General features: G+C 38.6%; 1 protein-coding gene across 1 annotated transcript in view; it reads left to right on the top strand.

Moving 5' to 3' along the window:
* Positions 1-26029, top strand: part of akt3a (v-akt murine thymoma viral oncogene homolog 3a) — a 147428-nt gene that overhangs the window by 103191 nt on the left and 18208 nt on the right. Inside the window, exons 3-8 of the mRNA XM_062995058.1 lie at positions 9862-9987; positions 18038-18149; positions 19454-19598; positions 21560-21691; positions 22790-22855; positions 23379-23447. Coding sequence (XP_062851128.1) covers positions 9862-9987; positions 18038-18149; positions 19454-19598; positions 21560-21691; positions 22790-22855; positions 23379-23447 — 650 coding nt within the window. The remainder of the gene's footprint in view (positions 1-9861; positions 9988-18037; positions 18150-19453; positions 19599-21559; positions 21692-22789; positions 22856-23378; positions 23448-26029) is intronic.

Genomic DNA, 26029 nt, shown 5'->3' with positions numbered 1-26029 from the left:
AATTTTCTTTAGAATAATTTTTCTCAATTGATTAAGCTAGTTGCCAAGAGTGTCAATAATTTTTCATGCCAAGAGTCAATAATTCTGGAACAGACTGTATGTCAAAATTTTGTGCACTTTTGCACAGACCCATTGCACGAGCTCCTGACTCGACTTAAGGTAGAGGACACAGAGCTCGTGCCATTGATCAGTGTGCCTCAAGTGTATTTTATTTATCAAGAGAGCATTCCTAAAGCAGGTCTTCTGTTAGACATTCCTCCACACTTTTATTCTGTCTCCATGGAAACATGTGGCCTTGGTTAGTGGCCTGGTTAATCAGGGTCCAGTGGGTCTTGTTGTGCCCCCAGTAGTATGTGCAATTCTACTGTAAATCCCTGGCGTAAGTATTAAGGTTTACTCAACCCCCTTCTTAACTGAGCCTTAAAATTGCACATGACAACTTCACAGCTGCTCATGCTTTCCAGTAGAGCTGATTAGTTAGACAGACTTAGTGTCTGTCCTAGTGTGGGTTACTATTGAAGCTTAAGCACAAGTAAAACAAGAAGTCATGTCATGTAAAAAAAGACAATAAGTTTCTTAAATAAAAAAAAAACCTCATTGTTTTCTCATTGTTGTAAAAACATTATTTTATTTATCTGTTCAGATACATTTGGTTTAGATGTTTATATCCTTCTTGTTAGCCATGACTGTGAAAAAGAGCACATTTAGGCACAATTTCAAGCATTCATAATTAAAAAAAATAAGCTATAATTAGCTTATTTTATGGTGTGTTTGTATGTGTGTGTGTGTAGCTAGATGTAATTTTTTATTGCAAAGATTAAATCATGGGTGACAGTGTCTACATTTTGGCAAGTTTTACATTGCTATAGGCTCATGACAAACTTCAGTTAATTACAAGACAGAATGTTCTGGAAAACACTTCCCATATGGTTGCCATGAGTTAGAATCAACGGCACTGAATAATAATAATAATCACAGTAATAACAATAACAGTAATGATAACAACAATAACAATAATAATAATAACTGGATTAAAACATATAAATATAAATAATATATATAAAAATATAGATATAACCAATTCAAAAAATCAACACACATTTATTAGTACTTTAATATAATAGAAATCATATTGCTTGACATTATTGGAACAGTAGTTATTATATCAATTATCAAATCAGAACATATTGCTTATAGTAAAGTTAGCTAGTTAGTGTTGTTTGTAACTGGCACTACAGGACAAATAGCAAATCATGTAAAGCCATTGGTTGTAGTTTCCATTTCTTTTCATTGTGCATAAACCTTAAGACAGGTGTACATATATATGCATTTTTTTCCCGAATTTACATCTTATTCTCTTACTTACACCGACTAGGCATAACATTATGACCACTGACAGGTGAAGTGAATAACACTGATTATCTCTTTATCACGGCACCTGTTAGTGGGTGGGATATATTAGGCAGCAAGTGAACATTTTATCCTCAAAGTTGATGTGTTAGAATGGCAATGGGCAAGCGTAAGGATTTGAGCGAGTTTGACAAGGGCCAAATTGTAATGGCTAGACGACTGGGTCAGAGCATCTTTAAAACTGGAGCTCTTGTGGGGTGTTCCCGGTCTGCAGTGGTCAGAATCTATCAAAAGTGGTCCAAGGAAAGAACAGTGGTAAACCGGTGACAGGGTCATGGGCAGCCAAGGCTCATTGATGCATGTGGGGAGCGAAGGCTGACAAGTGTGGTCCGATCCAACAGACGAGCTACTGTAGCTCAAATTGCTAAAGAAGTTAATGCTGGTTCTAATAGAAAGTTGTCAGAATACACAGTGCATCGCAGTTTGTTACGTATGGGGCTGGATAGCCACAGACCAGTCAATTAGGAAGGTGGTCATAATGTTATGCTTTATCGGTGTACATACAATACTATACTAATAGTGGTGGCAATCACTGAAATAAATATCAACTTATTATAAACTATAGATACAGGCCAGACCTAGATATATCTTAAAGTGTTTTAAAATAGGTGCATAAAAAGTTGCTAGCACTGCCACACATGCTGGCTGAGGAAGACTAAGACTATCATACGTACTCTCTGTTCCCGCAAAATTTTTCATATTACTTAGGTATATTTCATATATCTCAGGGCTGCATCACATTTGGATAGACACACTAAGTTCTACAGAGCGTCCACTTCACCTTGACCAGACAGCAGAGGCTGCTTTTGTATTGTGGCAATGAATTTTTGGTGTTTTCTCTCCCACACAGGCACAGCCATTTGTGTGTGTGTGTGTGTGTGTGTGTGTGTGTGTGTGTGTGTGTGTGTGTGTGTGTGTGTGTAGGGGCAACTGGTCGGTCGACAGCACAGCTGTGAAATGTTTGATTTGACATTCACAAAGTTAATACATTTATTATAGTTTTATTTAGATATTTACATGATTAAAGCAATGTGCTTAATGACGTCTCCATTTTTGCTGTGGTATTGTATTGGAACAGAGAATCATCAGAATTGTACTGGTATTGATGACTGCTTACAATTTTAAAAATGTTGTGACATCTGTATGTCATGAGAAATCTCACACATGCTCTATTAACCACTGCATCAAATGCTGCATGTGTGTGTGTGTGTGTGTGTGTGTGTGTGTGTGTGTGAATATTAAGAAATAGAAAAACCTCTGTCTTCTAAAGTGGCTTCATTTATTTCCCTCAGCAAATCTGTAAGCTATGTGCACCTAGCTCAGGAACAGCTCAGCTCTAATGCTGGCCACGTTTTCAGGCGCATGCCTGAGCCTGGGCTGCGCTGGAGTGGCTGGAGCTCGTGCCCAAGCGAGCTGCTGCCGCATGGAGTGCCCAGCGTGTTCTGGAACGTGGCAGGCACCACTCCCAGAGCACCCATCACACGCTCGTCTTTAAGCCATCTGCAAAGCAGAGCACTCCCAGCCAAAGCATTAAATTAAATCCTTGTTTGGGCTGATTAACAAATGGCTTGTTTTTGTCTTTGTTTTTTTCCTCATTTTGTCTTTGTCCCTCGCCCCCCTCCTTTACTTGTGTCCCGCTGAAACCCAATCGGACTGAAAACACTGCGGAAAGATGGATAAGTTTGGTGTAAGTTTGCTGAGCGGGTGGCCACATTTCGAGGGAAGTTTGCTCAAGAACGCGTCTGTCTGAAAGCGGCCTGTCCAACTCCCTGTCCCAAAGGCGCCCGGCTGTCACAGACCACAGACAAATGAACAATTAATCTAGGCTTGTAATTGAATGGCATCCAGTATGATATTTTAATTTTGCAATTGGAGCTGTCTAGAACCCGGTACTTAATGGGAAAATAGTGGCGGGAAATGAGAATTTTCAGTTGCATGTTTACAGATCCAGATCTTGGGAACCGTGTGTTTTAAAAAAAAAGTGTAACAAGGCTTCATTCTTGGCAATTACAAGTGCTTAAATCTTTTAAATGTTGATTTGGAATTTGGTATTTGCAGCTTGTTTACTGTTACATCTTAATCTATTATAACTTGGTCACCTTTAGCTAAAATCCTGGATTTGGTCTCTGTCTTTGAGAAGTTTGGCATGTTTTTATTTCCATGTCTACCTGGGTTTTCAATTGTTTGGATTGCTCCTAGCCTTGTCAGAATGAAATGGTTGTTGACAAATGAATAAACGAACAAAAGAACGAAAGAACAAATGAACGAATGTACGAATGAAAGAACAAATGTATGAACTAATAAATAATAATGTACACTTTTTGTGTATGTAAGCTTTTGGCTGTACAGACAAACATGCTGAAAAGTATAGAATGTATTTATTAGTTAATTTATTAATTTGTTTGTTTATTTAACCCTTAAAAAACGCATCCTGAACAGGGTTGTGGTAGGTATATTTAAAATATATTTATGCATTTTATACTTTTAAATATTTATATTTAACAGTTATTTTCATCTAAATGGTGAAACATATTAAATGTGATAAGGGTTAGAACACCACACTGCTCTACATGCAATTTTCATTAATACATAAAAATTATTACAATTTTAAATAAAGTTTCACTTTGTTCATTTATCAGTTTCTACCCTCCTCCTTCAATCACTTTCTTTTACTCTTCTCCTCCCTTTAGTCTTTCTCTCTTTTTTGGGAAAGGTGGCTGCCTCTGTTCAGCTGCTCCCTCCTACCCATCAACTCCACCGCCTCATCGAGGCATAGTGGCGAAGACCTCCGTCTCCTCAAATTAACATGAGCAGGTGTTTTTCTCTGATGTGTTAATTAAGAGAAGCTGGTGTCATTATGCTTTAAGTGGATGTTACAAATAGAACATGTTGTTTATTTCCTCCTCTGATGGAAAAAAAAGTGATCAGAGCTGTCACCGAGTCCTGTGTGTCACTTGCTGGAGATAGCGACTAATTACCAGGAGTTTAGAATCAGAAAGCACACGTCTGGGGATTCTCTGGTTTCTGCGTTTACGCGGCTCAGCCGGTGTAGTTCTGAAGTTGGATAGAGGTTGCGGATTAAAAAAAACTTAAAAAGAAAAACTAGTATTTATCTCATACTTTTGCCCAGCATTTAAAGTCCTTAATTAAATGTCATTTAAACATAACTTTTTCTCATATGATTTATTTTTTCATTATTTATTCTGGGGGTGGGGTGGGGGTGGATTCTGCAACATTTGCTAATAAAAATGCTTTTTTCTTAATCTTAATAAAAAGACGAGCGATTGAGTGGTAAAGCAGTAAAATACAATAGCCCACACCCCTTGGGTTTGAATCTCAGCTGTGCTATTGGTCAGTCAGGTGTCTACACAGACATCATTGGCTATTCCTAAATGGCTATTACTATATTTGATGGATTGGTGCCCTGTCCTGGGTATTCCTGCCTTGCAGCCAGTGTTTTTAAGTGGAACTGAACCCACTGGGTCCCTGACCAGGACAAAGTGGTTGATGCAAATGAAAAAGAAATTATCTAAAACATATTAATGCAATTTCAGACAGACAAAGGTTAAAATAGTTTAAAGGGTTAAATATTTGTTTAAAAGCAAAATGAGAACTTTTTTCTTTTTTAATTAAATTTAAACTAGAATTAAAAACATAAATTAATTAATGCTTCATTTCTTAACAATGAACACAAATGATATTGAAGCCGGTGCTGTGTTGTGCCTGCAATGTTTTGCATGAGAAAATTGCCGTCAAATCAGTTCCTCAGTATTTCCTCAAATCAGTATTTCAGCCAGAGAGCACTATAAGATTTTAGAAAATAATCAGATAATTGTTTTTACATATATTTCATGTGCAAGCAAAGCTTTATTATGTAATATCATGTACTTACAATTATACAAATCATTCATTTAATCAGGTATAATATTTTTATAGATCTGAATTTGGCTTTTCTGAATATAAACCCTGCAAAAAGTAAGTCACGGTTAGATATTTTAATAGCAGAACAGGCTGTCATGTCATTAAAAATGTACTTTAAAACCATATGTGAAAATGTGTCTGTATCATGCAGAGAACTGTATGACCTTCCAATAATTCTATATGTCTGTAAATAAAAAAAACATATAAACTGCAGCTATATTTTCATGATTGTCCACCCACTAAACAAATGTTTAGATAAACATGGCACTTAATGGTAGTGTCATTTATAATGAACTGTTTTATTATGGATGCTGAGTTGTATTAATTTATTAAGCAACACGCTAAGTTTCATTTCATAATTGTTCTTCACAATATTCTTTTTAAAATCACAAATTAATTAGATTATAAATAAACATGCTGATTTTATTTCATTTTAGGATAAGATTACTTCTTTTAAAAGGCACCAGTAAGCAGTAAATACATTTAGTTTGGATGTGTTAAGGAATAGTGGCACAGGGAATAAATTATTGTATTAATTGGTATATAATTAGAATTTTTAAAAGAAATGACTCAAGTGCAAAGATTTGAAGTTCGTTTCACACACCTTTAGCTGCCTCAAACAGTGAGTAAGTACAGAAAGGGATTTATTTATTAACCATTGTAGACATGACATTGATAAAATATAATAAGAATGTGTGTGTATGTATATGAATGTGTGTGTATGTATATATGTGTGTGTATATATACAGTGTATCACAAAAGTGAGTACACCCCTCACATTTCTGCAAATATTTTATTATATCTTTTCATGGGACAACACTATAGAAATAAAACTTGGATATAACTTAGAGTAGTCAGTGTACAACTTGTATAGCAGTGTAGATTTACTGTCTTCTGAAAATAACTCAACACACAGCCATTAATGTCTAAACCACCGGCAACATAAGTGAGTACACCCCACAGTGAACATGTCCAAATTGTGCCCAAAGTGTCAATATTTTGTGTGACCACTATTATTATCCAGCACTGCCTTAACCCTCCTGGGCATGGAGTTCACCAGAGCTGCACAGGTTGCTACTGGAATCCTCTTCCACTCCTCCATGATGACATCACGGAGCTGGTGGATGTTAGACACCTTGAACTCCTCCACCTTCCACTTGAGGATGCGCCACAGGTGCTCAATTGGGTTTAGTCCATCACCTTTACCTTCAGCTTCCTCAGCAAGGCAGTTGTCATCTTGGAGGTTGTGTTTGGGGTCGTTATCCTGTTGGAAAGTTTTCGAAGGAAGGGGATCATGCTCTGTTTCAGAATGTCACAGTACATGTTGGAATTCATGTTTCCCCTCAATGAACTGCAGCTCCCCAGTGCCAGCAACACTCATGCAGCCCAAGACCATGATGCTACCACCACCATGCTTGACTGTAGGCAAGATACAGTTGTCTTGGTACTTCTCACCAGGGCGCCGCCACACATGCTGGACACCATCTGAGCCAAACAAGTTTATCTTGGTCTCGTCAGACCACAGGGCATTCCAGTAATCCATGTTCTTGGACTGCTTGTCTTCAGCAAACTGTTTGCGGGCTTTCTTGTGCGTCAGCTTCCTTCTGGGATGACGACCATGCAGACCGAGTTGATGCAGTGTGCGGCGTATGGTCTGAGCACTGACAGGCTGACCTCCCACGTCTTCAACCTCTGCAGCAATGCTGGCAGCACTCATGTGTCTATTTTTTAAAGCCAACCTCTGGATATGACGCCGAACACGTGGACTCAACTTCTTTGGTCGACCCTGGAGAAGCCTGTTCCGAGTGGAACCTGTCCTGGAAAACCGCTGTATGACCTTGGCCACCATGCTGTAGCTCAGTTTCAGGGTGTTAGCAATCTTCTTATAGCCCAGGCCATCTTTGTGGAGAGCAACAATTCTATTTCTCACATCCTCAGAGAGTTATTTGCCATGAGGTGCCATGTTGAATATCCAGTGGCCAGTATGAGAGAATTGTACCCAAAACACCAAATTTAACAGCCCTGCTCCCCATTTACACCTGGGACCTTGACACATGACACCAGGGAGGGACAACGACACATTTGGGCACAATTTGGACATGTTCACTGTGGGGTGTACTCACTTATGTTGCCAGCTATTTAGACATTAATGGCTGTGTGTTCAGTTATTTTCAGAAGACAGTAAATCTACACTGCTATACAAGCTGTACACTGACTACTCTAAGTTATATCCAAGTTTTATTTCTATAGTGTTGTCCCATGAAAAGATATAATGAAATATTTGCAGAAATGTGAGGGGTGTACTCACTTTTGTGATACACTGTATATATATATATATTTATTCATATATATACACCGATCAGCCATAACATTAAAACCACCTCCTGGTTTCTACACACACTGTCCATTTCATCAGCTCCACTTACCATATATAAACACTTTGTAGTTCTACAATTACTGACTGTAGTCCATCTGTTTCTCTGCATGCTTTTTTAGCCTGCTTTCACCCTGTTCTTCAATGGTTAGGACCCTCACAGGACCACCACAAAGCAGGTATTATTTAGGTGGTGGATGATTCTCAGCACTGCAGTGACACTGACATGGTGGTGGTGTGTTAGTGTGTGTTGTGCTGGTATGAGTGGATCAGACACAGCAGCGCTGCTGGAGTTTTTAAATACTGTGTCCACTCACTGTCCACTCTATTAGACACTCCTACCTAGTTGGTCCACCTTGTAGATGTAAAGTCAGAGACGATCGCTCATCTATTGCTGCTGTTTGAGTTGGTCATCTTCTAGACCTTCATCAGTGGTAACAGGACGCTGCCCACGGGGCGCTGTTGGCTGGATATATTTTAGGTTGGTGGACTATTCTCAGTCCAGCAGTGACAGTGAGGTGTTTAAAAACTTCAGCAGCGCTGCTGTGTCTGATCCGCTCATACCAGCACAACACACACTAACACATCACCACCATGTCAGTGTTACTGCAGTGCTGAGAATGATCCACCACCCAAATTATACCTGCTCTGTAGTGGTCCTGGGAGAGTCCTGAACATTGAAGAACAGCATGAAAGGGGGCTAACAAAGTATGTAGAGAAACAGATGGACTACAGTCAGTAATTGAAGAACTACAAAGTGTGTGTGTGTGTAAATGTAAATATATTTAAATATGTGTGTATATATATATATATGGAAAGTAAATATATGAATATAATTTTTTTTTTTTTTTAAATGAACGATTCATTTAAAAAAACAAACGTCTACTGTGCAGCATTCAGCTGCAGTGCATGATGGTAAAATGGTTTGGAGAATGGGTTTTTATGCTGGGGGCTTAAACATATCTGTGTGTGTGGGCATGTAGTGCTTGGCCCCCTGCATGGTGATGTTGACACCCTTGTAATCCTGCTGTTGATTATTAGGTAGTGCAGGCTGTTGCAGCAGAAGTTTTACATGCTAATACAATAAGAGCAGCTGCTCAGCAGATGTTGTGTTTCATCGCTTCAGCCTAGAGGGGTTAAAGGTTTTAGAATTATGCCATGCGGGCACTTGCTGACCCTACAGGCCTTTTTTCCAGAACCATACACAGTCTAGTATCACGTGTGTGAACAGTCCTTACCAACATCTGCTCGTGAATAAGGCCAGATAAAGCTCGAGCTGACATCCGGCTGTGAGGTGGTAAACATGCTGTTGCCATGTTAATAATATAATCCCTGTGTTTGGATAATCGACAGTGATATAAAGGCTGTTTATGGAGGACTATAAACTAAACTAGTACATTGTAGCTGCTTTGTGTGGATTTGACATTAATATATGACTACTGGAAATCAGAAACAGATATCACAATAAATGTTGATGTATTATTTTGTCAATATAGTCATTTTCAGTTTGGAGCCACTCAGTGCATCACCCAGAGCTCTTACACGTATGGTCGATCATGCTACTCTCAGTGTATTACTGTTATCCATCACTTGTACCAGTGCCTTACCAAAGGAATTAGGAGTTCCAGCATCAAACATCCAGCCTTCCTCTCTCTGACTTGGCCACTTGTGCCTTGAACTTGAGTGCAGAGGTCTAATATGCTAGCCCACTCCTACTGAGACCTCAAGCTCTTGAGTTTATCCAACATAAACAGTTAGCAGTGTCTGAGGGAGGAAGGTTGACAGGGTTCCCACTGCAAATCTGAGCCCTGCTAATTGTCCGAGGCACTTTCACGATGAATGGCAGGCATGATAGTCTGTGGCTCTTCTCAGTCAGGGCACGGATGGTTGTGTAATGCTTTAGTCAGTGTTCTGCTGGGCAAGAATGAGTCTGGTCATTCATACACGCTAAATTTTGACTAAAGCTGACCACCTAAACATTGTAGTAGACTAGTTATACACCTGTGATGCAGATGTCTCCTCCTAAGTAGATGGCCTCTTGAGCAGAATAATACACCCTGCCATTTTACACAAAGTGTTCACGGATAATTTCCCAGATTTCAATCTTTTTATAAAATTGATTATTCTTGTTTTTTTGTATTATTGTTTCTGAACAGGTGAATATATCAAGAATTGGAGGCCACGCTACTTTCTGCTGAAAACTGACGGATCCTTTATTGGGTACAAGGAAAAGCCGCAGGATGCAGACCTCCCCTACCCCCTCAATAACTTTTCTGTTGCAAGTAAGTAATGTTTTTATAATGTTATAACATAGCATTTCATCAGGGATGCTGTTTTTGGGAGGGGGGAACAGGAATCTGGCTCTCATTTGCTTACTGGCAGTACTGAATCAAAATAGAAACTGAGCATGTTGCACTTAAATAAGTGGACATCTGGAGAATTAGTCATCAGTTAAATTGCTAAAATGGGACTGCTTACATGGTTTTAATGTGCTAATAGGAAGCGTTTGATGTGATTTTTCACCCAACACACCTGTACAAGAATTTAATGAATATTAATTACAGAAACATATCAATCAGTCTTCTAAATGCAGTAGAGTTTGTGTACCATTTCAGTCAAAGTTTACATACACATGTAGTATGTCATGGCAATCTTGGAATTGTAATATTTTCTGAAAAATGCAGTGGTGCTTTGCATAACTGCAGTGGAGCCACTGGACAACATGCACAACATGAAGCCTAGCCTGGATGTCCAGCACTGGCAGATCAGACATGTGTCAGAGGGTGTGGTGTGGTTATCCGGCTATCCTTGATCAGATCAGGGGTTGTGCAAGTGGCAGCTTTTTTTTTTAAGTCAAACAAACAATCTGCAACATAGATAATTAATTTGGTAATGTGGAATAGCTCAAATAAATGAAGGTATTGAGTTTAAGCCCCATTTTTATCCCTATATGTCATCACGGTAATTTTATTAAACTGAGACATGACCTCCTAATTTCCTTGTTAGATGCTTCTAATATATGGTGACACTAGCCACAGTCAAGTAAGCTTTACACTAGTTCAGTGCTGTCATGCAAGAAAAAAGCTTCTTCTTCAAAATTGTCACATTTAATGCTTGATTGAGGTTTGCTGCTGATAATTGTAATAAAGAAAAAACATGTGCAAAGTTTTATTTATCTACACAGCAGCTTTTAACATGGTGATTTAAAGCTTGCTTGACTGTGTCTGTGTTTTTTGGATTATTTATTTATTTATTAGGATTTTAACATCATGTTTTACACACTTTGGTTACATTCATGACAGAAACAGTAGTTACTTGTCACACAAGATTCATCAGTGCACAAGTTTTAATGTCAAACACACTCATGGACAATTTCGTATCTCCAATTCACCTCACTTGCATGTCTTTGGACTGTGGGAGAAAACCGGAGCTCCCAGAGAAAACCCACGCAGACATGGGTAGAACATGCAAACTCCACATCGAAAGGACCCGGACCTCCCCACCTGGGGATCAAACAAATCTCTCTCAGAATAATGAAAAAGACTCTGTTGTTTTCCTGACCTTGGCATGACTTCACTGTCCTATGTGCCTTGTACTTATGGGCATAGTTTGTACAAATGATCTTGGAATCCTACAGTTGCTTAGAAATGGTTCCAACTGACAAATCTGCACAAAGCTTTGTACTTTGTCATTCTAAAGCTTGTAACTCTGTATAACAAGTGCAGTCAAACTAACTCGGTTTATATGGACATATACAGAAGGCGCCAGCAGTCAATCATAATCACTAACAAGGAATTAGAGGGGAATACCACAAAGTTAAATGAAATTATAAAACCTAATAGTGTAAGTCCAAAAAAATGTGTTCCAATAATTAAATCACAAAAAAAGAGCGGTTGCAGAAATCATTGAAATCACAGTGACACTATAACATACACCTTCATATTAAATATAAACTTTTAATTTAAACTGTACTAAACATAAATAAATTAAAAAATAACTAAATTTTGTTACTTCGGTTGTATTTATTCATTTCTAAATATTTCACCATACAGAAGTTTTTTCTGGGCAGCTGGTGCAAGAAATCCATTAGCATATGCAACCCCTGCCATAAGCAAAGAAATAGATGAAGAGCAGAGCATGTGTGCTCACTCCTCAATGGCATGCTGGGTAATGGGATCATAGAGCTGGCTGTGGGACATGTGGAGTTAGCCGTTCTCCCTTATCCCTCCATCCGTCAGGAGACACGACCAGGTTTTAATCTAAAGCCTGGAAGAGAGAGGAGTGGCCATACATGCAGCCCAGGCTGCTTGGCAGGGGGAGAGGATTGCCACATCTGTTGCAGAAAGCTGGGAGGCCAGGTGGTTGTGGGAGGCTCAGAGTCTAATGCGCTGTCTCTCCCCACCCTCGCTGCCCATCCGCCTCCGGACTGCTCACGCACACACACGCATGCACACACAATTACACACACATAAACTGACCAGATCTGCATCTGCCCACCAGTCAGTGCAATCAATATCCACCAATTAGTCTTTTTACCTATGATCGCAATAAATGACTTGTTTTGTGTTCACTTCATGACCTTACCTGTTCCATAATCTTCGTATTAGAATTTCAGATTTTTCATATTCACCTGTATTAAATGGAGCAATACATTCACAGCACCTAATTTTAGATCCATAACAAAGGAACACAACATTGTACAGTGCCATGAAAAAATTAATTTCCTTTGTTTTTGCATTTTTGTTACTCTCTTTAAATCCTTCTACAAAAATGCAAGAAGAATATGAGTCTATCCTGATAGTGGCATAGGGAAACAAAAAGTTTTTATTTCATTTATTAAATTTATTTTCATGCATCACACATGAAAAAATAATCACCTCTTTGAACAGTTTAACTGGCTGTGCTGCCTTTCCAAAAATAACTGCAACCAAACTGGAGATCAGTATTTCGGAGACCACGATTTTAATGTGTCACAGAAAAAGGTCTAAATAAAAGAGATTATTTAAGTTTTAAAAACATTTTGAAGTTTGCATCTCATTGTGGGTTATTAAGTGTAGCACGGTGGGTAAAAACAGCAATTGTATCAATCAAATTAAACAGCATTTGTATCAATCAGAATCATATCCACAACACATTAACATCTGAATGCTTTGAATCCACTTTGTACACTGATGAGCAAAAACATTAGGACCACCTGCCTAATATGCTGTCAAAACAGCTCTGATATGCCGAGACATTTAAAGGTGTCCTGTGGTATCAGACTCCAGACATTACCAGCAGGTCCTTCAACCTTCTGTATGTTCTGAGGTGGATCGTCCTACTGTGTGTTCTGGTTCCACCTTTTTGCTGGTACAATGATTAGCCATAACATTAAAACCACCTCCTTTTTTTTTACACTCACTGTCCATTTTATCAGCTCCACTTACCATATAAGAAGCACTTTGTAGTTCTACAATTACTGACTGTAGTCCATCTGTTTCTCTACATATTTTAACCTCCTTTTAGTCTGTTCTTCAGTGGTCAGGACCGCCACAGGACCACCACAGAGCAGGAATGTTTTTTGGGTGGTGGATCATTCTCAGCACTGCAGTGACAACAAGGAGGTGGTTTTAATGTTATGGCTGATCGGTGTAAACATGATTTTGGTAATAATCAGATTCACTAAGATTCACACATATTCATCAGTCAACTTTCTTTCATTGCTCCAATGCAAGTGTTGATGACTTGTCCCTCCTCAGACCACTGTTAGTGGGTACTCAACACAGCTGCCTGTGAGCACTACTTGCTGTCTTTGAGATACGTCCACCCAGTCGTCAAGGCATAATGATTTTGCCCTCTGGTCTTTATGCTGCAAAAATTAGCTGCATTCAACACTTGTACTACATTCAATACGTGGCTGAGTGTCACATTCACAGCTGTTATGAAATAGGCATTGCCCTGCACATTTTTGGCTCATCAGTGTATGTCTATATATTTTATATTATTTTAACTTTACAAGTATAAAACCATTAGGATGTGTGATTATTTTTGATTCAATAGGCAAGCTTTAATAGCCAAATATAAAAAATATTCTTCCAAACATTTATTAGGGCTTTACTAACCCATCTGTATTCAGAAAAAAAATGCAAACAAATCACTCAGTGTTAATAAGTGACACAGTTTTACCCAGCACAAGAACTAGAGAAATTTGAGAAGTAAATTACGTTCTTTAATCTATTATTCTTTTAAGAATAATAATAATGTACAGTATTAAATAAAATACTTCAGTAAAACCCTGTAAAACAAACAAAAGTTTTAAGCTTACACAATTATACTGGCTGGTGTTGTAAATTATAAAATTATTGACTTCTTAAAACTGGTATTTCTCGTGTTTTTGTTTTAATGCTAATACTTTTTCTTTAATTGACACATAAAATCCTAAATATTTTTTGTGAGCTTGTTTCTTTTGATGCTAGTCAGCCCTTATTTGCGGTGACATATTTACAGCATTTGCCATGTTTGTGTCCTGATGTTTTCTGTGCTTGGCACCCTCTCAACCTTATTTTGGACCTGAGAAATCTAAAGCACCACAAGAGCAGTGGAATTCGCAGCTTCTGGGCTGTTTAATTGGCATGCTCGCTCTGCTTAGCGGCTCTTGCTTGAAGCGAAGCTTGTCATCTGTGATCCTATGTTGCAAATCAAACAATGCTGTCGGTTCAGCTCCCGCTTCTCCTGAGGTGTGACATTCTGGCTGCTGTGACCTTGTTTTCCTGCTCACAGCATGCACCTTTGATTCTCTCTTATTGCCCAGGTAGGGCAGACGGCTCTGAGACATCCGTGCTGTCGCCATTAACCTTCGGGACCAAATGTAGGCCATGGTGCTGTTTAGAGGCGGCTGGAATTGGCCAGCTGATAGCTCTCTTGGTGAGATGGGCAGTGGCTGTTATAGTGATTCACCTGTCGTCCGTTCTGCTGTGACAATGAGTCGAGCTCAGAGATCACCTCCACTCCCTACTAGCAGAGACACTTTAAAAGTGGTGTGGAGAGCAGAAAGCAGTCCCCTCTCAGAGAGAAACATCTGGCATGGCAGACTGGTGTGCTGTTTATAGGACGGCCTTGCATGCTCAGTTCATCTCTCACCCTGAACTTTTCTTCTCGCTCTCTCATTTGTCTCTCTGTGGTGTTGGGTTGCTACATCATGCTCTACCATCCTGCCCTCTGCTAACAACCATTTGTTTTACCCTGCACTGCCCTGTTTATCATACCCATGCATTAACACTGGCAGTTGCCTGCAGCTGTCCAACCTGACCTCACTAAATACCTAAAATATCCTCCTGATTGTAGGCCAGGTTTACTGATTTAAACTGTGTGTTTTCTCAATACATTTTCATGGGCTGTACATTCATAATAATGATTGCCTCCACTGCTGTAATAACAAGTACCTGACTAAATATTAAAATCCGCTTTTTACTGCTTTTATTTTTGTCTAGATTTTTATTATTATAATGTATTATTGGAGAAAATCCGTGATGAGTAAGAGAAAAAGTAATGATCAAAATTATCTTTACTTTTTTTGATCAGTAATGATCTTAAAGCAAAGCAAACCAAATTAACCTGTAATTCAGGTTTAGATGAACAGGGTAGTGAATTTATGAAAATACACTGTTAACCTTTTTATTAAAAAATAACCATTATAAATTGTATTCTTTGTTTTCTGTGCTAGCTAGTCAATGGCTAATAGTAAAGGCTAGATTAGCTGTATCCAGTTCATACAAAAATACACCAATCAGCCATAACATTAAAACCACCTCCTTGTTTCTACACTCACTGTTCATTTTATCAGCTCCACTTACCATATAGAAGCACTTTGTAGTTCTGCAATTACTGACTGTAGTCCATCTGTTTCTCTACATGCTTTTTTAGCCCCCTTTCATGCTGTTCTCCAATGGTCAGGACTCTCCCAGGACCACTACAGAGTAGGTATTATTTAGGTGGTGGATGATTCTCAGCACTGCAGTGACACTGACATGGTGGTGGTGTGTTAGTGTGTATTGTGCTGGTATGAGTGGATCAGATTTTAAAATACCATGCCCACTCACTGTCCGCTCTATTAGACACTCCTACCTAGTTGGTCCACCTTGTAGATGTAAAGTCAGAGACGATCGCTCATCTATTGCTGCTGTTTGAGTTGGTCATCTTCTAGACCTTCATTAGTGGTCACAGGACGCTGCCCACGGGGCACTGTTGGCTGGTTATATTTTTGGTTGGTGGACTATTCTCAGTCCAGCAGTGACAGTGAGATGTTTAAAAACTCCATCAGTGCTGCTGTGTCTTATCCACTCATACTAGCACAACACACACTAACACACCACCAACATGTCAGTGTCACTGCAGTGCTGAGAATGATCCACCACCTAAATAATACCTACTTTGTAGTGGTCCTGTGGGGGTCTTGACCATTGAAGAACAACATGAAAGGGGGCTAACAAACTATGCAGAGAAACAGATGGACTACAGGCAGTAATTGTAGAACTACAAAGTGCTTCTATATGGTCAGTGAAGCCGATAAACTGGACAATGTGTGTAGAAACAAGGAGGTGGTTTTAATGTTATGGCTGATTGGTGTGTATTATTATATTTCAGTATATTTCAGAAAAGAAAATGCTAAAAAAGCAACTTTATTACTATGATGATTAAAGTGATTGTTTAAGATTTGTAAATCTACCATGTTTAACTTTTTCTTTAACTTCAAACACATAATTACATAAAATACCAAGAGACTTGTTTCTAACATTATATGCTCACTACATAAGATATAACCTAATTGTGCTGTAGGACCTATGTGGTGAACTGTATACTCAATAGAACGATATTTAAGATTCAAACACTGAATATGGAACATACTAACGTCGACACGTTATTGCTAAATGACACTGATGAACTAGTACAAGCTCTTGATTGAGCTTTGTTGCTTGTTTCTTTAAAAACACTCACATTAGTTTATAATGTTGCAGCTCACACCCTGACCAGTATTTTTTAAAGCATGGTTTTACATAATGACCTAAATAGTACAGCCCTAAACAGTATAGTTCCTTACTGACCTTCTGAAACAGTATTGTCCACTCTAAGAATTTAATAACAATAATAATAATAATTATTATTATTCATTCATTAATTCAATAACTGTTTTACCACCACTTTATTCTATTTAGGGTTGCAGTGGGTCTGATTCATCGGGTGAAATCACAGGGCAGACACACACACACATTCATACCTATGGGGACTTTAGTATCTCTTATTAACCTCACTTGCATGTCTTTGAACTGTGGGAGGAAACCGGAGCTCCCAGAGGAGACCCACACAGATACAAGGAGAACTTGCAAATTCCACGCAGAAAGGACCCGGACTGCCCCACCTGGGAATTGAATCCAGGACCTTCTTGCTGAAGGGCGACGTGCTACCTACTGTGTTGTCCTTAATAATAATAATCATTATAATAATAATATTAATGATAATAATATACTCTATTCTAAAACTACTCTTACAAGTACAATTGATTTAGAAATTTACCTTAATAAACGTGACAAAGTAAATGGAACTCATTATGATCCATCTGTTAAACATATTAACATACATGCCGCTCAGGTGGCGCAGCGGTAAAAACACAGGCTGGACTCAGAGCTGGGATCTTGAATACATTGTATTGAGTCTCAGCTCTGCCTGCTGGCTGGGCTGAGCAACCACATGAACAACGATTGGCCTGTTGTTCAGATAGGGGTGAGATATTAAAAACCCGGATAGGGACTCTCTCATAACTAATGCAATTACGACCTCTGCTGGCTGATTGATGGTGCCGGCACAGAGATGGGAAAAGAGTGCTGTCAAGGTGTGTCTCTCCGTACACAGTGCTGATCTGCATTGCACTCATCAAAGTGTAGGTGACAAGATGCATATGGCTGCTGCTCACGTTTCGGAGGGGGCGCGGGTTAGCTTCGTTCTCCTCAATCAAAACGGGGATCGGCATTGGTGGAGAGGATGCATGACGCAATCGGGCAATTGGAAACGCTAAAAGGGAGAAAAAAGGGAGAAAATGCATAAACAAAATATATTTAAAAAATATTAACGTACAATGTTAGGCCAATTAAAACTCTGTTTGTCTCTCTCTCTCTCTCTCTCTCTCTCTCTCTCTCTCTCTCGCGCTTTATCTTTTTCTCCTGTTAATGACTTACAAATATCATAATTGTCTATTGTTAAAATGTTACCAGGCATTGTAATATAATAAAATATCAGGCATTGTAATGCAATTGAAATTTTGTATGATCCTCACTACTTTTTTGCTTCCTCTCATTATAGAATGCCAGCTGATGAAAACTGAACGGCCAAAACCCAATACTTTCATTATCAGATGTCTCCAGTGGACCACTGTCATTGAAAGAACTTTCCATGTGGACACTCCAGAGGAAAGGTAAGCAAAGTATCTAACAGACAACAGTGTTTTTTTTACTATCACATCAAAAATCTGTAGTTCTCATAAGCACAGCTTGCTGGTTGCTCTGTGACGGAGAGAAGCTTTGCGCTAAAAAAACAAACTTAAGCAGCATGATTATTCTATCATCACTTGAAAAGTGAGCCGTTAAAAAAGCACTGGCCTGTATCCTCCAGCTGTTTCATTCTCAGCAGGGACTAGGAGTGCTTAGAAAGACAAACACAAAGCAGCAGAAGCAGTTTATGCAAGCTGACTGCATATACTGAGTCTGAGGGATGCACGCTGAGTGTTGGTCATTTGCTGGGAAAAATAAATCACTGCAGTAATTGTCTCGCTCATAATGGGATTATTTGACGTCTGAGAGGTAAACTGGGATTTAACAAAGTGAAAGTGAGTGCCGTAATACTTAAATAGAGTTTGCGTTTGTGGATGAACTGAGAAATTAAGCATTTTGATGCTATTTAAATAATATTATAGAGTATATGCACTAAATGTCGCTGGAATGCTTGTGCAGTGCAGTGTATCAAGATATGAGCTACCACACACATACCCAACCTCCCTCACCCACTAGAGGTGAGTCCCCTCTCATTGGCAAAGGTCCAGAAATTGAAAATGGTTGAAAATAGTAGCTCTATCAGACTTTGACAGAGCTTTTATACATTTTTTAAGAATAGAAATGTTCTCTGCTGTGCATTATTTATCCATAAGACATTGTAAGTGCACATGGCTCTGGATCCTCCTGCACAATTTGGTATCAGCATTGCATACATTTAGAGTAGCAGTTACAACGTTTTACAAATTAATAAATATTATAATAGTGCGAGGGATCTTCAAAAAGTTTCCGCACTTTGCACTTTTATATTTTGGTTGGAAACGGTGAGGGTGGGAGGAGGAGTAATTGGTCGTGTCTGAGAGACTGAGAGAGAGCTTATAGTCCGGATTTAGCCCCATCTGATTTCCATCTTTTTGGACCGCTCAACGAAGCTTTAAGGGGAAGAAGATTTTCATGCATGTCCATGGAGTAAAATCATGAATGACTGTTCTAATCAGATCAGTTCTCTAATTCTGTTTTTTTTTCCTACTGTTTTTTTGTCAGAAGTTTAAAAAAAAATTTATGAACTTGGTTTTAAAAACGTAACATCCCCTCATGCTTTTTCAGATTACTCATGAGTCTGTTTATCTCAAAAAACTGTGGTTTACCAACAAATGGCATTTCTTGGGCACATTTTGTACCTTAGCTCTTAATTATGACTCACACAAACAGTATCTGTGTGTTCTCTAAGGGATGAGTGGACAGATGCGATCCAGATGGTGGCTGATAAACTCCAAAGACAGGAAGAGGAGCGGATCCAGTGCAGTCCAACTTCACAAATAGACAACATTGGAGAGGAGGAGATGGACATCTCGATCAGTCACCATAAACGAAAGGTACAACCGAGCCATCTGCACTCACTCTCAGAGTGGAACCTGCTGTGAATTGCAATGCTTTACTTTTGAGCAAAAGCAAAGGAATACATTATGAATACTTGCAAAAATACATTTATTTAACATTTTACTGACTATTAATACATATTATTTTTACTGAAAAGTAACTGAATGCAAAACATTTTACAAACACATAGTATTTATATTGCCAAACATGCAAGAAGGTGATAAAGTGAAGAAGGTGGGACAGTGGTAGCCTAGTGGGTAGAGCATTGGGCTATCAACTGAAAGGTTAAGAGTTTCAATCCCAGCTCTGCTATGCAGCCACTGTTGGGCCCTTAAGCAAGGCCCTTAACCCTTTCTGCTCCAGGGGCACCATACGTTGGCTAACCCTGCGCTCTGACCCCAGCTTCCAAACAAGCTGGAATATACGAAGTAAGAATTTCGTTGTACTGTACACCTGTATATGTATATATGACAAATAAAGGCATTCTATTCTTTCTATTTTGTTCTATTCTTAAACAACCAGTTAGTGGGATAGAGTAATAGACCACTGCACTAAGTGCCTGTGATTTAAAAGTAAAATTATTATTATTATAAATATGGTGACATTATACGTATATTTATCAACTACCTTCTGTTTTAAAATAATATCTTAAATATTTAAACGTTTTAAAATGCTCTGTTATATTCAAAACATATATTTGGTGTTGCTAAAATTTTTTATATTTGCCCTCAGGCAGCTGCCTATTTTGTCTATACCACATTAAAATCACTACATATTTACTATAGTTAAAAGATGTATTAAATTATAATGAATATTAAATTTAGAGACTTTTTTTGCTGTCACAGAACAGCAGGCTGCTTACTGCTAAATGCTAATAACCTGATATAATCTAAGCCTTGATTTGCATCATTATATGTGCTCTCAATCAGTTATTTTATTGAATTACATTTTGGAATACACTACTAATGCTGGTGTTACTATTTGAACACACTTTGTAGTACGCAGTTTGCTGTTTAAAGCACAGCCTTTGTTAATCGCTAACTAATAATAGCAAACTGCTAGTATGCTTTTTTTTAGAAAGTTAAATTCCTTGGCAAACACGTTTTTTATTTCTGCTTTTGTCACGACTGCGAAGTCTGCTTTTAACGATGAAATAATCTCAGGTTTTAGTGTTGTAAAGTCCATTTCAGAACTGTTCGATGGTGACCGAGTCCGTTGGGCCGAAGCACTGGAAGGACTAGAAGTTGTGCTGGGCCTAGCGCTGGTTGGTCTGGCGTATTTATATTTGCGTAGATTTGTCGCCATTGGCTTACATATGTTATCTCCCAGCTTCAGAGATGCTTTCAGCATGAATTGCGCAGTATTTTTTAAAGTAAGCACTTATTTATTTTAATTAAATTAGAGGCTCGGCGGGAGCATTAATTAAATACGTCCTACACCATCGTGAGCACAGCAGCACCCCAAACTGCTAGTATGCTAGCTCACGTTCATGAGAGGTAGAAAGGAGTGGGATATGAGTTTAGGAATGTCAGTTTACAAAATTCTCTTCTAATTTAAGGTAATTTGCCTAGCAGTAACAGAACATGTCAAACAAGAACAGCAACAATAACAGCTGGATTTAGAAAACAAGCCAGCAGCAAGCAAGCAAGCTAATTAATTGCTAACAAATCTTTTTTGGGGGTGGATGAGGAGGGGGATTTCATCATCCTTTAAGGTTTTAAAATTTGGATGTTACATCTGTTTGAAATGAACAAGTGATTCCTGGATTGTGATGACTAATTTGACCAATCTTTATAATCAGTATCAGCAATACAAACTAAGGTTACATTTAAAAAGGATCTGTATAGCAATTTAAAGGGACTTTAAATATATGTACCTCTGTTTTATTGTAGATGTTTTAGATTAGTTTCATGTTTTTTTTTAATCATGATACATTTGTGTCTATTATTTTTTTCAGACAATGAATGACTTTGACTATTTAAAACTACTGGGAAAAGGCACTTTTGGTAAAGTCATTCTCGTAAGGGAGAAGGCCAGTGGAAAATACTATGCGATGAAGATTCTGAAGAAAGACGTTATCATTGCAAAAGTAAGCTGCATGTGTTTATTGAATGAATCTAAATTAGCTAGGAAGATAATAATGCAAAATACAGCGGACAGAATAATCCCTGCTACAGATATCAAGCCATTAATAAATAAGTAAGAAAAAATGGCAACTCACTGGGACACGCAGACAACAAACAAACTACATGAGATACATCCAAGTATTAGCAATAAGCCAAAAATGCATAAATGAAGCAAGTGGACCAAGTTATACACACAAGATGTAGAATAGGTCATACAAAAATCACTCACCAATAATTAAAAAAGGAGACAACCCCCCAACATGTGAAAGATGCCAAACACAGCTCACAAGAAAACATATTCTAACCAAATGCCCCAAATACACCAGAGAGAGACAACAGCTACACATACCTGGAACTGTTAAAGAAACCCTCAACCAAGAAAACACAAGAGCAATCCTAAACTTCCAGGCAGGAACAAAAATAAAAACAAAAATATAAATGGACAAATAGAAACAAGGAAAAATGACTTAACACCGAGCATGCCATAAATGACACAATCAAGTGTGTAAAGTGGCATAAAAATTCAAATAAATAAATAAATATTGAATTAATCAAATTATCAACTTTAAACCAGGGGCAGTGTCAGCTCAGCCTTAAAGGTAGATCTATATAGATCTATCAGGTGAGTCAAATTTATGTTAGCACTTGAGTAGCGGAAACCATTTATTTACAAAACATACTTCATATGTGTAAGTCTCAACCTGTTCGCCATCATGTTCAACACACAAAAACCAGCAAGCAACAGTACCATTTAAGGCCCGGACACAAATTTCGTGGGGAATAGATCCATTAGTGTTAAATTTTGACTCACCCTGTATTTATGCAATCATGTAATTTAAAATGCACAAATTAATTGAAAGGTGTAAGAAATGTTTTTGGAATATCTAAGTTCACTCTGCACTGTCATGCTTGGGTTGGCTGAAACAGCTGTACTCAATAGTTTGATCATTTTTGATAAGTTTTGATAATAATTTGAATTGTATTGCCATGTTTAGAATGTTGGTATAGTAATGATAATAAAAATATGAGAAATAAATAAGATTTTTCTGTGGCTGCTGCAGGATGAAGTGGCTCACACTCTCACCGAAAGTCGAGTGCTGAAAAATACTAGACACCCATTCTTAACTGTAAGTACACTTGTTTTTAACGACTTTCCATACCACACCACACATACAGTTGTCTTCTATGACATAATGCATCATAATGCATGCCTCATATAGGATTGCCTTCTCCCCAGAGTCTAATTATAATGCAGAGAATAAACTGTTATAAATTAGCAGCCCAAATGTAGCGGTGCATCTGTTGAGAAGTCGCCAGCGAGAGATAATTTCACTGACACTCCAGATGCTGTTTGGTGCCACATTTGATACACAGCAGGTCCAAAAATAAAAAAAAATAAAACAATTTACCCGACACAAACTCAAAATGCTGCTTTCACCTGATTTCAAAGTTTGCATCAAGGCCAGTGGAAAATGCAGCGCTTCAGCTTTCCTGGGCTTTTCCTTTTAATTTGCTCTCGGGAGAAGTTTGTCTCTTTCAGCATATGTTTTGAAAAGAAGCTTTTTAACATACGTCTGCATTTGCTAAGACATATGCTAAGTTGTTGGCTAGTTTTCTTTTCTAATGGTTTTTCTCTGCCTGCTGTTTCAGTCTCTGAAGTACTCATTCCAAACAAAAGACCGTCTCTGCTTTGTGATGGAGTACGTCAATGGAGGAGAGGTATGGATGTACGGGTGTTGGTGGGTTTGAAGTGTGTATTGGCTGTGGTTCACTTAAAGTGCCTAGTGATCATATGAAGCTGCCTTCACACATGCACTTTTACCTAAGAATAAAAAAGAAGAATGAAGCAGGGCAGCATTTATTTATGTATTTATTAGGATTTTAATTTAAATTTTAATTTATTAGGATTGTTACTCAAGATTCATCAGTGCACAAGTTTAATGTCAAACACAGTCATGGACAATTTTGTATCTCCAGTTCACCTCACTTGCATGTCTTTGGACTGTGGGAGGAAACCGGAGCTCCCGGAGGAAACCCATGCAGACACGGGGCAAACATGCAAACTCCACAGAGAAAGGACCCGAACTGCTCCACCTGGGAATATAACCCAGGACCTTCTTGCTGTGAGGCGACAGTGCTACACGCCGAGCTACCATGCCGAGTAGGGCAGCACAGTGTCACAGCAGGTCCTGGGTCCCTTTTCATTCTGAGCTTTAGTTATTGTCTGTTTGGCTTATTTTTTTGCCTTTTCTCCCCATCTTTCTGTGAGTTTCCAATTGGTATCCTCCTCACCCCTCGCCCACCCCCTTAGAAAACACAACTCGGTGACCTGGGTATTGCCGATTTCCCTGTTGTGTGTAAACGAGGCAGTGAGTTTGTGATGCCCTGTAGTGGACTGGTACCCTGTCCAGGGTGGATTCCTGCCTAACATCTAGTGTTCCCCAGATTAAGATCCACGTACGAATGAATAGGTGGCTAAATGAGTAAATTATTTAAAACCAGTAGTTAAGCAACAGTAGACGGGAGTTCAAGGTCATCTTGGCAGAGCTATTCTGTAATAAAGAGACTGTTGGCTTTTTGTGCTAGGGATGACATTTTCAATTAAATATATGGCACAGCCCCATAATCTGCTCATTTATGTGTTAGTCACATGAGCATCATTCAGAGAATGTGCTATTAAGTGAATAGAAGGCACAGTTGACTACGCTGGTGTTCATTTTAGATCATGCATCACTAATGTTTTAAGATAAATACAGTTGTTTGACATTTAAATACACTTGGAATGGAAATGTCAAGGTGGTCTTTGCAGTTATAATTAAGACACATACATTTCTGTACAAAAAACACCTTTATACAAAAGGTTTAGTTATTTATTCATTTGAAAATACAACTACATTTGCAGGGTCAAAAAATACATACAACAGTTGAGATGGTTAATTTGGTGGTATAGAAGCTTCTGTAATGTAATTTAACTGTGACTATGGGTCTGTCTGAAAACCTAGTGAGCTGCCTTGCTCCCTATTTCCTACCTAGGTAGTAGAGAGGATTCTAATTAGATATTGAAATTATAAGGCAGGTTATTCAGACGCACTACTTAGACAGCGATTATGGCGATTACATCAATCACAGTTTTTGCCTACTAAGCTAACACAATTAGCCTCAGGCCATGAAAACCAATAGGCTGAGGCGACACAACCCACTATCATGAAAATTAACATTTGAAAACGGTTAATTTGTCACTTTCAAGCCCAAATTTGCAAATAAATGACACTTGTGCACCTTTATACAAATAAAAAATCAATGAGAATGTATTTACATTTGAAAAAAAGTTTGTTGCTCCACATTCGTCCGCCATATTTGAAATCTTTGGCGAGAAAAGTTGTGCCGCACTGAATGCTGGGATTACCTTCACAGATAAGAAAGCATCCGATGCTCCCACGTTATCCAGGCAGTTTATAGCTTAGAATTAAGGTAACTTAGTAGGCAGCATTTTAAGGTATCAAAGAATTCGGACAGACTTCTTCTCTGGAGTGTGGAGGATGACGTAAGTGCTGTCTATGTAGAGTGCTTACTAGGTTTTTGGACAAACCCAATGTATTTTTCTCCCAATCTAATTATTGCCCATTTCCCTATTGCTGGCCAAGGAGAGCTGAGCCTCACACACAGCCCCTCAGACATACCCGCCATTGCCGGTTGCATCTTTTTACCTGCCAGTGGTGGAGTTTCGCAAAAAATCTTACCTTGCAACTTTATCAATAGTGCAGGAGCCTTGACCAGACAGCAGAGGTCACATGGTACATGTACAAGTGAAGCCCAGCTGACCTGCACCTCTCAGGCCCAAATAAGTGCCAGTTTGGAAGCCTGGCCAGTTTGATCGGACTGTCTGGAATTAAAACTCGAGCGCTCGAGATCTCAGCATTGATAGGCTAGTGCATTAGGCCGATGCGCCACCTGAATTTCCTTCTATTTCTGTTTATGAGCAACTTCTGGCTCACAAATGAGCTTGAAAACATTTGCTAATATGTACAAAGTACATGGAACAATATACTTTACAATACCTTATACTAAGAGGAAGTTTTTATGGTCAGATCCAACCCATGCCAAGCCAGAACCACCAAAATACAAATCTGTCATGATTTAGAACAGTTCAGTTGGACTAAAACTGAAATAAATTCTTCTTACAGGTGAATTGCTGGTATACAACTGCAAATTGTGACTGCCAGTTGTTTAATGTAGAATTTCATCTTCAGTATGAAAAGCAACAGCTACTTTATTTCTACATCATTTCAATATGGGCTAGA

Source organism: Trichomycterus rosablanca, chromosome 5 (assembly GCF_030014385.1).
Source record: "Trichomycterus rosablanca isolate fTriRos1 chromosome 5, fTriRos1.hap1, whole genome shotgun sequence".
Taxonomy (NCBI): domain Eukaryota; kingdom Metazoa; phylum Chordata; class Actinopteri; order Siluriformes; family Trichomycteridae; genus Trichomycterus; species Trichomycterus rosablanca.
The sequence above is the reverse complement of the archived record's forward strand: the minus strand, read 5'-3'. Positions and strand labels throughout refer to the sequence as shown.